The sequence below is a fragment of the Pipistrellus hanaki genome, assembly GCF_964339955.1.
Source record: "Pipistrellus hanaki genome assembly, chromosome: 18".
Taxonomy (NCBI): domain Eukaryota; kingdom Metazoa; phylum Chordata; class Mammalia; order Chiroptera; family Vespertilionidae; genus Pipistrellus; species Pipistrellus hanaki.
This window is the reverse complement of record NC_140520.1, coordinates 4,896,387-4,910,013: the sequence shown is the minus strand read 5'-3', so window position 1 is coordinate 4,910,013 and position 13,627 is coordinate 4,896,387. Positions and strand designations below refer to the sequence as shown.

The following is a 13,627-nucleotide window of genomic DNA, read 5'->3' as shown; positions in this document are numbered from 1 at the left end:
TAATTATTACCTCTTACTCCCATTTCAGAGAAAGGAGGTGATGAGGGAAGGGATGTGCCCCAGCCGCCAGCTGCCTGAACCATGAAGGTTCACCACTTACCCACTGGGTTGAGGACTAACCCCTCACTCTCTCCACCACCAGGCTGGCTGGCTGCCAAACCTCTGGGCACACACCAAGCACTCGCTAGCCTCAGGCCTCCGGACATGCTGTTCTCTCTGCTTGGGATACTCCTACTGGCAAAAAGTCTACTTATATTCAAGTATCATTTAAAATAATTCCTCAGCAAGTTCTTCCTAACATCCCAGATTGAAAAGACCTCCCTCAATTATTCTCCTGTAGCTACATTATTTCTTCTTGGTACTTAAGTTGATAATTACATATCTGCATAATGTCTGTTCTCCCTACAGGGATCTTGTCTGCTGAGTTCAACATTAGTTCCTGGGACCAGCAGCCAGTACGATGCCTAACACGTGGTAGGTACTCAATAATTCATTGTTGAATTGAAGACTAACAATAGTAGTCTTGAACTTTTACTGGGCACTTATGATATGTAAGACACCACTGCTACTTTGCAGATGAAGAAGCAGGCTCAGAGAGGGTAAGTAATTTGCCCAAAGTCACACAGCTGGTCAGTGACAGAGCAACGATTCAGACTCAGGTCTGTCTGACTCCAGGCTGCACACTTGATAACTACTCTTTTCCAAGCACTGTGTGTGATAAAGGTGATGAAGGACTCCTAGACCATGCAGAGCCCCTAACTTAAAGGAGTTTATAATCTTGGGGGGATGGGGGGGGGGAGAGACACTGAATAGATGACAGTGAATACAAGACAGAATACTACATAGGTAAGTGCTGGATTACGTGGTATAGTTAAATGCCGTAGGAGAGAAGAGAAAAACAAGCCAGCCAGAGGAGGAACGCCCTCTGAACAAAGATGGAGAAGCAACACAAGCACCTAGAGAGCAAAGGGGCTGGTGAGAAGGTCACTTTTCCTGGGACAGGATTACCACAGGCCAGGAAGGGGTGAAATGTTTAGGAGATAAGCACGGAAAAATGATTAGGTTAACATTCTGGTCTTCTATGCTTCCAAAGATCTTCAGAAGTAGCTACCACATCTCATTACTATTTCTTAAAACCTCACAGAGGCCAGTAGAACGCAAAGCCAGCTTGTGGCTGCTCAGGTCAGGAACGAGGGTGAAATCAGCAAGGCGCCGTTTCAGAGCAGTCCGTGTAATATATTTTTTAATATGGTATATTTAATATTTTTATAATGGTATATTTACTTACAACTATAAGTAAGTAACTTCATATATTAGAACTACCAGAACCAGATGCCCAGGCACTGCTGACAAGGGACTCAGTATTTCCTCCTCCATCTCCTCAGCTTCAGGAAACTCACTTTGTGTAGATGATCTCTCCCCTTCTCCGGGCCCCCTTTTTCTTAACCCCTGAGTCCAAAGACATAAGTAGTATATGTTCCTTAATCCAGATTTGGTTCCTATAACACCCATAACAATTCTCCAGAAATATAGCTAAGGGAAAAAATGTAAGCACATCATGCAGATATTTGAGTGTCTAACTGATAATGCATCAGCTTAATGGTGATAACCACTGTAAGATATCCTCGACAACTAAGTGCACACTGAGTCCCACGCTATCTCATTTAATCTTCACAATGACTCATTTGGTAGATGAACAATGTAAGGTTCCCTGACATTAATCTGTCCATAGCCACCGCAGACATGTGAATGCAGGTCCAATCTGAGACCACGTTCCCTCCTAACCACGGCCTCCCAGAACTACCATCATGTGAACAAGTTAAAATGTTGATGTAAAGATTTTAAAAAAAGAACACATACGCTTCTGACATTTCTGCCAATCTTGGCTCACTCTCATTCTTGCCACCCCCGCCCAAGCCTGTCATCCAATCCTGCCAAGTGATAAAGCCAAATACATTTTTGCCTCATCTGTGCCCTTTCATGCACACGTTCCTCCGGAGTTGGTATTTCGCAGGATCATTTGGCTGACAATTGGGCCCCATGGACACAGTAACGATCAACAGGCTTATTAAGAAATGACATAAATCGCCGAAACCGGTTTGGCTCAATGGATAGAGCATCGGCTTGGGGACTGAGGGGACCCGGGTTCGATTCCGGTCAAGGGCATGTACCTTGGTTGCGGGCACATCCCCAGTAGGGGGTGTGCAAGAGGCAGCTGATTGATGACTCTCATCGATGTTTCTAGCTCTCTCTCTCTCTCCCTTCCTCTCTGTACAAAATCAATAAAATATATTTTTTAAAAAAAGAAATGACATAAATCACATGTATATGGTTTTCAAAACATTTCCTCTTCCAAGTCTCATGATCGTGCATCATTTTATATGATGGGAACGTGAGGCATGGAAAAGCTAATTGAGCTCTGTTGAGGGTACTATGACCTTGGACGAGCAGAGGAGAATTCACAAGTGTATGCCTTACACAGGCCTGTAACTTTGCCTTATCTCTAAGGCAAACACACTGATTTAAAACACCGCTCTTAGGTAGGAGAGGGTAAGGGGAGTATGAATGGAGCTGGAAGGAAACCTGACTTGGGGTGGTGAGCATACAGTACAATACACAGATCATCTATTTTAGAATTGTACCCCTGAAACCTATCATTTTGTTAACCAATGTCACCACAGTAAATTCCATTAAAAAATCAACTTCTTATATAAAAACAAAAACCCCTCTATGAACCACTTCCACATGGAGGCACACCATGTTGGGACATGTGCTCTACCCCCAGCTCTTGGCCCATAAGCAAGTTTTTTAACCTCATCAGTTAAAGAGACCTGACCAGCTAACCAGCCTAGTAATCCATGATTCCAACTTTAAGCACATTCTCAGCAAGAGTTCAAGCGTATCCTTGTTCACAAATATGCAGAGAGCAGAAGTCTGTTCAGGGGCTTCCCATCCTGTAGCTCTGGTTTCTCTCGCCGTGGCTCACACTCTTCGCACTGGAAGTGGAGAAGGCGCCGCCCTGCCCTCCATCCCGCTCTCCTCTCCCAGGACCTCAGCAATGGCCACCTCTGGGAAGATCACTCCTTTTGGCTCCCCATCTCCACCTCTGGCTGCTTTAGCTCCAGCCTCACGTCTAGCACTATCTGTTATAACACTTTCCCCAGTGAGTCTGAATGCCAAGCTCCCCACCTGTACCCCCTCTTTCCACCCACCCCCAAAAGAGCTGTCTTTTTTTTTTTTTTTTTTTTAACCTCTCCCTATGTTTTCTTAGAAACCTTAATCATACGCATCACCCTTCTCTCCCACAGAAAACTTCCCTTGACCTGGCCTGAGCATGCCTGGGCTCCCTATCCCCATGCCGTGACAGCTCTCCCTGGGAACTCTCCACACCTCCATCCTCACTTCACCCCCGAGCCTTCCTAGACAGCACACTGACTGGGTCATGCCTTCTCCGCAAATTCTTCCCAACGCTCAGCCAGCATCCAGGGAACACCGAAATCCTTCCAGGGCATCGGTGCGGATATCTTTCTGTTTATTTAACTTTGCTTGTGCACAGCCTGGACTCCACCCAACGTCGTTCCGTAGGTGTTTCAATGAACAACATCTGCTTTAAATGAATGAAAAGACTTTACAATTAACAAAACATTTTGACAAAACTCTTTTGTTCCTCCAAATAATCCTAAAGCTGCTTCTTGTAGATACAGTTGAACATATTAAAAATAATCACTATGAAGGTGAGAGGAGTTAAGTGACTGTCCATGATCACAGAGCTGTGAAGCAGCAGAGCCAGGACTCAATGTGTTTACTGAGCATCTCCTTTGAGCCGTTTTGTAAACAGCGTGTCTGTGATTTGAGTCCCTTGGACAAACAACAGGTACCAGATAAACATTTGATTTGCACTATCTTGTCTGGGAAGTACTGAAGTTAATTAAAAATGTCCTCCCCGTTCAATTTCTGTTGGCCCTTCAGGGTGATCTTACTGTTGAACCAGACTTGCCAGCTGGCTCAAGTACAGTATTAGCACTTCGTTTTTTTAGAACATACAGGAAGAAAAGAACAAAGCTCTCAACAAAAGCAAATATAAGAGAGATAGTACTCACAAAACCCTAGAAGGAAAAGAACATTCATTTTCTCCTGATGAAAGTAAACCAAGCCAGTGACTCATGTAAGTTCTAACCACACAGGGCTGATTCTACTAATGGTAAGATGATCATCTACTTTCAAACACACAAGCAGCCAGGACTCCTCCCCCTCATCCCCCCAGTAAAGAAAACAAAACAAAAAACAACAGTCCCAGTTTGAGCAAAGTACTTGCAGGAAAGAAAAGAACAATTTTACTGCTATATATCTACTGGGTTTGTTTTTGGACTATCCAAGCTAGTGGCGTTGATTAGATTAGATTTTTCAGCTGACAAGAAACGATAAAGTATTACTCGCCCTCCCCTCCCCCCCCCAAAAAAAAGTCAAATGTCTTTCATAATTATATGAGGAAAAAAATGCTCCTGCTATCTTTAAGAACACTCGTATTTCACTGAAGCAAGCTCTGGAGGTGGTAACAAATTACCACCAGATGTGAGATCCAGGCTATGGTCAAGTTCAACTGGGAAGCAGAACAGCCCCAATCTGCTTCTAAATTTGGATTCAACCAATAAACATTTGTGATCACAACCTCTGGCCTCCTCTTTCTTCCTTATGAATCATAGAATTATTTTAAGCATTAAAAAATCTAGCCCAAAATTTCTCACGTTGTAGACAAAGAATTGAAGGCCAGATACTGAAATGCAAAACAGAAAATTTCATTCACAGAAAAACTTATCAGCAAAACTCCACAGGCTCTGAAACGAAGATTTTTTTACTGTCGTTTCCTGAGGTTAGGGTTGAAGGTAGAGAGCAGGAAAATAGGCCTCAATCCTTAAACAAAACAGAACAAAACAAAACAAAACACCCCCACGTGTCCAGCATTCACTAACAACCTCCATAGGTTTGAAGGGTCTGTCATGAAGTCATTCAACCCAGCTGGCTCAAAGCCACACATCACTGCCCCCACTCTGACTGGGGTCAGCATCACGGCAGTGAAAACCTCGCTAGAACTGACTCAAACGGAGCAGCTTGTTCCTTAAGCCCCATTAGTCCCCAAAGCCATCTACAGGCAGATCAGTGAGGCCACAGCTAACGGGAAGAATAAGTTTTCACCAAGTTTTTTTTGGGGGGGGTAGGGGGAACACAAAAAAAGAGTAAAATATGCAATAGAAACAATGGTTACAGAAAGGGAACTACAAACGCCTGGAAATACACAAATGCAATATCTGTTTTGTAATATCTTTGGAGCCATTGCCACACAGTCCTTTGTGAGAAAAGCTGTATTTTTAATCACGTGCCAAAGCTGATGGTTTTGTCTACCGTAATATTAGCTTCTAATCATATAAACCATCTGAGTGTCATTTCTCAGCCTCAAAACTCAGTTCACTCTCTGTAAAGACAGAGCTTGAGGGATAGGGTGGCTGGGAAGGGAGGGAGAGGAGGCAGCATTACCCTCCTGCTCTGACCACTCCACCTTGGGGTTAAGCAGAGCCTGTCACGTGACGATCACACCAGGGTAACAGGCCACTTAGGACCAGTATCTGCAGCCGCCGCCCGAGAATCCAAAGCTTTCTGGCAAGAGCTGACTGGAAATAGGCAGAGCTGAGAAGGAGCTGGTAATACCCTCTGTGAATCTGATGTGAAAGACCAGATCAAACAGCAGGATGGAGAGCCTGTTATTATTGGATCATTACAAAAAGAAAATTGGCATTAGTGATTGGCCAGAAGAATAAGACGTCTTCCAATTATCTCCACAAACAGACAAGCGACTCAGATTTCTAATTAAATATCACTAGGCACAGAGTCAAATATTTGCGTCAGCAGAGAAGTCACCCAGTGGTTACACTGCTTTCCTCTGAGCCGTTTGTCCCATCTGGCTAGCTCTCTACCTTCATCCCAACCAAACCTCAGCTGAAGACGAACCTTTGCCCGGATAAATATGCTTCATCAAACGTGCTGGTACTTCTAACTGAAATCCCTAGAGCCTAAGTCATTTTAACATCCCTCTGGGTCAAAGGTCTGATCACTGTACTGCACGGGGGTAGAATCCACCAGGACCAAGGAGAGCCTGCAGAATTCCTGTTCCTTGGCCCCATATCCAATGGACGAAATAGGACTCAGGAGAACTGAAGGGTGAGGGTGGTGCTGGGAAAGGTAGGATAAAGAGAGGCTGAGTATTGGAATGAATGAAACAGTTAGAACGTTTTGGGAGCTCAAGATGACCTTCAGGTTCCCAGGGATCAAGATCCACAAGGGCTCAGAGTGGCAGCCTCCGGAGCCTCCCTGAGGCACATCAGTGCTGTCAGCCTGGACGCAGCCCTGCCAGCACCACAGCCTTCTAGGCACCCAGTGCACACGGCCTCTCCACGGCCTGTTTATTTAAGCATCGGATGCTTTGATGTTGGGTACAAGTTGGAAGTAATATGTAAAGAAGCAGTTAATGACAGGAGCAGAGGGAGGACAGAGAAGGAACAATTTCTGACTATTAATCATCAGTTTTAAAGACATTGTCAAGTGGTCTGCACACAGGAATGAGAAACAAGGAGATTGTCAGCCATCACTGAAACTCTGGCCGAAGTACTCATCTGTTTCTTTAAGGCAGAGTTTCATGCCTAACCACAAAGGGGTGCTTATAGAGAGGATGTTTTAAAGACATCCAACTCAGCAACCAACGTTAATAAAATCATCTAGGCACGCTCAATTTGTCTCATGTACAACTTACATGGCGTGAGCGCTCCAAGCACGCAAAGGAAAGAATCAGTTAAAAGTGCGGCTTGAAGAGTTTGGGGTTAAAAGCAGGAGGAAGGTTATTTAGCGAGTGTAAGAAACGTGCACACTTGTTGGATTCCACGAGTGAAGAAACCTGAGGTTAGATCACTAGGGCACAAGAATGAAAACCACTACCATGCTTCAGTTCTGCTTTTGCTTCCTTAAGATTAAATGCCGATCTATCTCACGAGCCAGGTAAGCCACAGAAACAGGTCCTGGGGATTCGCTAAACCTTTTTTCGTTCTCCAGGCTGAGCACCTCTCCTTTGGGTCTCGGGACCCCAGCATCCAGTGTGTCTCGAACATCTGGAGGGACTTCCCATACATTATGCATTGAAGGGCTTGACACGAACAACAGTTACAAAAAGAAAGAAGAGAACCAAGAACTTTTGATTTTTCTTGGGAAGTGAATCCTCTCATCTCATAAAAAAGTGACTCCACGACGTCGCTAATAAAAAAGCAGTTCTGGCATGCTGGTATTTTTATCTCACTCTGTTTATAAAGGTCCTAAAATACTAAATCTCTTCAATACAGTTTGGGATGATTTATCGTGAGTTAAAAATACAGAACTAAAAAGCAGAACAGAGCACTGCATGACAACTCCTGGTAAAGGAAGAAGCTCGCTAAGAACTGCTTCGCTCATCCTCTTCTTTATGCATGTTCCAAAGAGGATAGGATCTCTGAGGAGACAATATTTTTGTTTTGTTTTGCTTTTATTTACTTTTTTCTTTCTTTCTTTCTTTCCTTTTTCTCCTTCTCCTCCTCCTCCTCCTTCTTTTTTTTTGTGAGACCATGACTGATTAACAATTGCAAAAATAAAATTTAAAATTAGGTCACTGGAAGAAGACTGGAAAAAAAAAAAAAAAAAAAAGCTAAAAAAAATCACTGGCAATAGTAGCCAAATAAAATGAAAACTAAAGTTTCTTTACTTACTAGACTTCAAAGAATAGGGTTTTACATCTGCTCTTGATTTGGCTTAAGAACACCCCAAGCCAGTTTTATCAACCTCTTGCTACAGAAATCAATGCACTACAAATGACATATCAATTCCGACTAATGAGGGAAGACTTCCACTAAAGGAATGAACCCAGAAGCAGCAGCAGATCCTGTCAGCCAGGAAAAGAATCTGAAACATGGGGTAAGAAGACCGCATCCAGGTGGCTCAGGAAGGAAGTGGTCCCGTTGTATATGAAGCATCTGTGTTGCAAAGCCACTGCATTGAGGTGGAAGTCTGCACATTCTCCTCTTGGCCCCTCATCAAACAGGAAGACTTTCTAGTACTCATTCCATCCTATCCACACCCAACCTGTCCCACCCGTCAGCACTAGCTGGCCACCTTCCCGCAGCTGCTGCATGGCCCGCAGTAAGCGGGCTGACCCCTGCCTGCCTGGGCCTTGACTGCACCTGCCCTGGGTCTCAGGTCTGAGAATGCTGCGCAGGTAGCGAGCAGAGCCTGGCAGGAGGAGACGGTTCAAGGGGAAGCAGAGATTCCACTAATATGCATGTGGCTATCCAAGGATAGGTAGCTAGCCACTCAACTCTGCCCCATGGCCAAAACCGGTTTGGCTCAGTGGATAGAGCATCAGCCTGCGGACTGAAAGGTCCCAGGTTTGATTCCAGTCAAGGGCATGTACCTTGGTTGTGGGCACATGCCCAGTAGGGGGTGTGCAAGAGGCAGCTGATCGATGATTCTCATCGATGTTTCTAACTCTCTATTCCTCTCTCTTCCTCTCTGTAAAAAATCAGTAAAATATAATTTTAAAAAAACTCTGCCCCATGCACCTCTTTGTAAGAGGAAGGGATATAACTGAGAAAATACATTAAATTGAAAATATGTTATGCAAATGTGGGTAGCAACAATTCAATTATTACTTCTGGGAAAAACACGAGGAAGATGCCCAAGTTGCACGGGAACAAGGAGCCAGGACATTCCTAACAACTGGCTTTGTCAATCCAGTGGGGCACAAGGGTTGAGCTGCTTGTCTCCAGGGACAGGACTGCCACAATTTTTTAAAGTTTTCCACTAGGACCGAGCTCAAGGCAGATCTACGACGTGTTTCTCAGCTGCTGAAAACCGTGTTACAGTACACAGACTTCCTGGTCAGAGCCCAGTGCCACCATGGAAGGTCAAACTGACGGCGTTTGGAAGAGAGGTGACATACATGCGATCACCCCATTCCTTGCCCTCTGCAAACAAGCTCGGTTGCCTAACCTCCGCTCTGGGATTTCCGAACACCGTGCCCACCTCAGAGTGCTGGCCCAGAGGACACAGCTTGGGTTCTGCGCAGCCCAACTTTCCTGCAAGCTCTTCAGGGGCCCCCGTCCCCCGCCCTCCCCGCACAGCGCGACCGGGCGCCGGCTGTTTACAGGACGGAAGCGCGCCCCGTCCGGAGGTTTGACAACTTGGGGGAAAGAATGCCGTGAAGGCTCGGCGGCCTCCCCTGTGACGAAACACAGCCGCGTCCCCGGGCCGCTCCGGGGCCGCCCCCGCCCGCCGCTGCTTCGGGGCCGCGATCGGGGTCCCCCGGCGGAGATGCCCGGGGCGGGGGGGAATGGGGGCGGGGGCGGCACCTCCCAGTCCGGGCGGCGCCCCGGCCCGGCGCCCCTCACCTGGTGCGTGTTGTTGACCAGCCTGGAGACGAAGTCCGGGATCCGGCCGCAGTCCCGGTCCGGGTCCTGCGCGCTGCGGCGCCAACGGCCGCGGGGGAACGGGCCCCCGGGCGCGGCCGCGCGCAGCCCCCAGCTCACCCCGACGGGGCCCCCCCAGCGCGACAGCGGCGCGGCGGGCGGCGGCGGGGCGTCCAGCCGGTCCTGGCCCAGCGCGGCCCGCGGCAGCAGCGGGAGGCCGAGGAGGAGGAGGAGGCCGAGGCCGTAGGGCCCGCGCGAGAGGCCGTCCGCAGCTGCTCGGGGCCGCTCCATCGCCGCCGAATGCCGACGCCGCCGCCGACACCTGCCGCCCGGCGCCCGCCCACCCCCGCCGGCGCCGCCACACCCCCGGCGCGGGCGCTGCCTGGATACGGCGGGCCCCTCCGCCCATAGGCCGCGCGCCTGTCCTTCTTCCCCGCGCGCTCCCCATTGGCTCGCGTCGCCTCCGCTTCGGGGTCCTGCATTCGGATGCCAAGATGCGGGACTGATTGGCTGGAACGTGGCAGAGACGGCTGAGGTCATCCCCCGCCCGCCTCGCCCGCGGCTCCGGGCCCCACTTCCAGAGTTGGCAGCAGCCTCTCCCCCACCCCCGAGGCTCTACGCCCGGGACGCCCGACCCCTCGCGGCCCCCTCCACTTGGGCCGGGTTCGTCGCCTCTCCCCCAGAGACACCCCCAGATTCTTTGGGTTGTGGCAGCGCCGGGAAAATCTCCCCAGGGAACCCCTGAGCTGGCTCAGCTGGAAAACGGGGTTTGACCACGAACCGGTGCTTCAGGTTTTAAGCATTGTCTACCGAAGCAGCCGCCTCGTTGCCAAGAAGGTGAAGGCGAACTGTGTGGGCTAGGGCCTAGGGAGAAGATAGAATCAGGGCGTTCCTGACTCATGCGAACTCAGAGTACCTCCACCACGCATGGCCTCCCGCTTACCTTCCTCTTCTGCACGGAGTTCGGCCAGAGGTGGGGCTGCTTATTGGTCTCCCTGGAGGTGGAAAGTAGCCCAGACTGTAGGGGCAGGTCAAAGCGGCCGAGACGCCTGTCCAATGCCAGCTTCAGGCAGGATCGTTTCATGGATGCATGTTTATCTCCGCCAAAGCGCCTAACCCTGCAGAGTTCATTTGCGCAACTTCGGTTTTTCAGTAGATAATGTGCCCTAAACTAGCACCCCGCCCACAATAAGTAAAACAAAACCCTTATGCTGGCCCCTTTATTGCAGGAACGGCACACATAACTTCTATAACATGCAGTCCGGGTGAAACCAGTTCTGAACCTTAACCTTTACTGATTCCATCTCTTCAGAATGTTTGCTAGAAGTTGTTTTAAAAAGGCAGCAAATAGAAAGATACCAAATATGCAAAACGTTACCCCAGATAGAGAAAGCTGCTAAAAATTACTTTTAACTATAAACTGTAGGCAAACACAAATGAGAATCTAATCATTGTAGGACAAAACGGTGCACTGCACCAACCCAATGTTTACAGTAAAATCCTTCTAGTCACATTAATTTGAGGACAGAGATTTACAAATTTACATTTCCTCCCCAGAACCATAGTAAGACGCGAGAAGTAAAAAATATTTTTGGATGACATCTGAGCAGGATGGGAAGTCACTAGAATATCTTCCAGGTTCTCAGTTACTGAAATGACAAGACAAAGCTCACCAAAAACGTGAACATGTTCCTTTCCATCCACGACCCTGAGTCACGTTACTTTTCATAACACTGATTACTTTTTAATCTATGACAACTGATGGAGTAGATCACAAGACAGTCGGTTCCAGCAGCATGTGATTAGCTGTGGGGAGAAGAGGGGCTACACAAGAATATTTCTTTGTTTAGTGACACAAAGATGAATGGTCTATTGTCTTACAGTCTGAGAAGAAAAAAAGCCAACTCAACGATGCCATCTTCTGGAGAAATTGCTAAATACATTTACACTTTGTAACAAATATTAAGTTGTTACAATTATCTATACCTTCACTTTTTAATATGTAGCTTTTACTTATCATTATATACTTCCAGAACATATAGTTCCCTCCTCAAAACTTATGAGCTGCTAAGGACATGGTATCTTGTCCAAGTAGAGGTTATCTAGAGTCACTAAAGCCACCGGCACCCGCCCCCGACCCGGGAGGGCCAAGGGGAGGCTGAGCGGGTTGGTTTTGATCTGATAAATGTACGCATCCCCCCCGAGAGGGGGGTCGGACATGGTATCTTGTATGCAGCACTGAGAAAATGAGTGAATGTTGTTTTAGTATTTCAGTCCGATACAGGCACTAAATACAAAAGTTGCCCTCTCAGGCACATGAAATAATGCACATGAAATCTTACCCGACTTGCAGGATTAAAATATGCAAAGTTTCTCCCAAACTTTATTACAGAAAGATGAACAGAAAGCAGTTAAGTATCAAAACCATTACTTTTCCCAGTACTACTAAGGTAATTTCTTTGTAAACTGGACATAAGAAACTTTGTAGAACATTTTAAAACTCTACAAAAACGCTAAGTTGTATCTCTTTTGAGAATGCTACAATTCTATTATTTCAAGAATTCTATTAGAATTGTAAAAGGTGTGAAATTTATTGTTTCAGCAGTTGTGTAAGGTACAAATACTCTGCTCAGGCACTGCAGGCTGAAGCTAAGAGACACGCTAAGAGTTACTCCTTAGTATTTTTCCCCTACATAATCCATGTGACCCAGAGACACAACTTCCACTTCTCCCTAAAGCATGTTTTGTCCATTTCCACATGTGCTGGGCAGTGCAAGTCCATTTCAAGTCTCAATGAGATTTCCCTACAACTGAGCAGATGTCTAGGTTGCAAGAGACATGGTGTTGTAAAATCAAATTGATTATTTAAAACCAGAAAATCTGAGTTCAAATCAATACCCAACAGCTTGCATTTGTTTCCAATCCCACAGCCTTAGATTCTTCATGTTAAGTACAGTAACACCTACTTCAGATGGCCATTTTTGAGGCTCCCATAGACCAGTTCTTTAAATAATCTCAACCAGTCTCATATAACGGCAGCTCTACTAGGGAGGAAGTTCATAGTACATTCCAAAGTGTAATGTAAACTAATTCTGAATTATGTCATTCTCTCTTCCTGATTTCTAATTGATTGCCAGTGAGTCCAAGATCATGAATTCAAGTCTTGTTTCTTTCTTTTCCATTTTACTTTTTAATTCAATTCTTTTAGTCTTATATATACATACCAGAGACCCGGTGCACAAATTTGTGCATGTGTGTGTGGGGGGGGGTCCCTTGGCCTGGACTGTAGGATGGGACAGAAACCAACTCTCTGACATCCCAAGAGGTCCTAGGTTGTGAGGCTGCAGGCCAGGCTGTGGGTCCACCAGTGCATGATCCCGGCTAGGGTGAGACACCAGAGGTTGGCCAGCCAGGGAGGGGATGTGGGAGGGCTTCAGGTTGTGTCTGGCCTCTCAGTCCTGATTGGCCAGACACCAGCAGCAAGCTAACCTACTGGTCAGAACCTCTGCCCCCTGGTGGTCAGTGCATGTCATAGCAAGCAGTTGACCAGCCTTAGCATATTGTGCTTAGATTGGTTGAATGGCCAACTGGTCAACACTTAGCATATTAGGCTTTTATTATATAGGATATATATACATACATATATATATATACACATATATACATACATATATATATATATATATATATATATATATATATATATATATATATATATATATATATATATATATATATAAAATTCCCAATTGTCTGTTAAGATCCCAGAACAACAGTTACAACACTGTAACAACACTGTTGCTGGCTTACTCCAACCCATCAGTGTTTGGGGAGGACCTCAAAACATGTTCTTTTGATGGTCAATTAGTAGCCTCTCCCTCATATGAGGAAAACAACAAAAAATACCTATTTATTTAAGATTAACTACAGGACCGAAATGGGTTTACAGTGGTATTAATACCTGAAGCCACTGGGAAGATCTGGATTAGTTTTGAGTTCATTGCTAGCACCCAAGGACTCATGATCCAGTTACTCTGTTGTGAATAGATGTTCTGAGAGGATAGGGATATGAATACCACTATCATTTTTGATCCCTAACATAAGCATTGTGAACAAAAGACTGCATTAGAAGAGAATACTCTATTAACAAA

General features: G+C 46.3%; 1 protein-coding gene and 1 long non-coding RNA gene across 3 annotated transcripts in view; one reads left to right on the top strand and one right to left on the bottom strand.

Annotated features, from left to right (window-relative positions):
* LOC311612938 overlaps window positions 1-4,662 on the top strand; it is a 68,525-nt gene extending 63,863 nt beyond the window's left edge. The window contains exons 3-4 of the long non-coding RNA XR_014793377.1: window positions 409-474; window positions 3,309-4,662. This is a non-coding gene — a long non-coding RNA (uncharacterized lncRNA). The remainder of the gene's footprint in view (window positions 1-408; window positions 475-3,308) is intronic.
* Window positions 1-9,870, bottom strand: part of SORT1 (sortilin 1) — a 56,194-nt gene extending 46,324 nt beyond the window's left edge. Inside the window, exon 1 of one of the 2 annotated variants that reach the window (XM_084866178.1) lies at window positions 9,459-9,870. In XM_084866178.1, coding sequence (XP_084722304.1) covers window positions 9,459-9,767 — 309 coding nt within the window. In that variant the 5' untranslated portion in view covers window positions 9,768-9,870. The remainder of the gene's footprint in view (window positions 1-9,458) is intronic. The other variant, XM_084866177.1, reaches the window with a different exon arrangement.
* Between the last annotated feature and the right edge of the window lie 3,757 nt (window positions 9,871-13,627).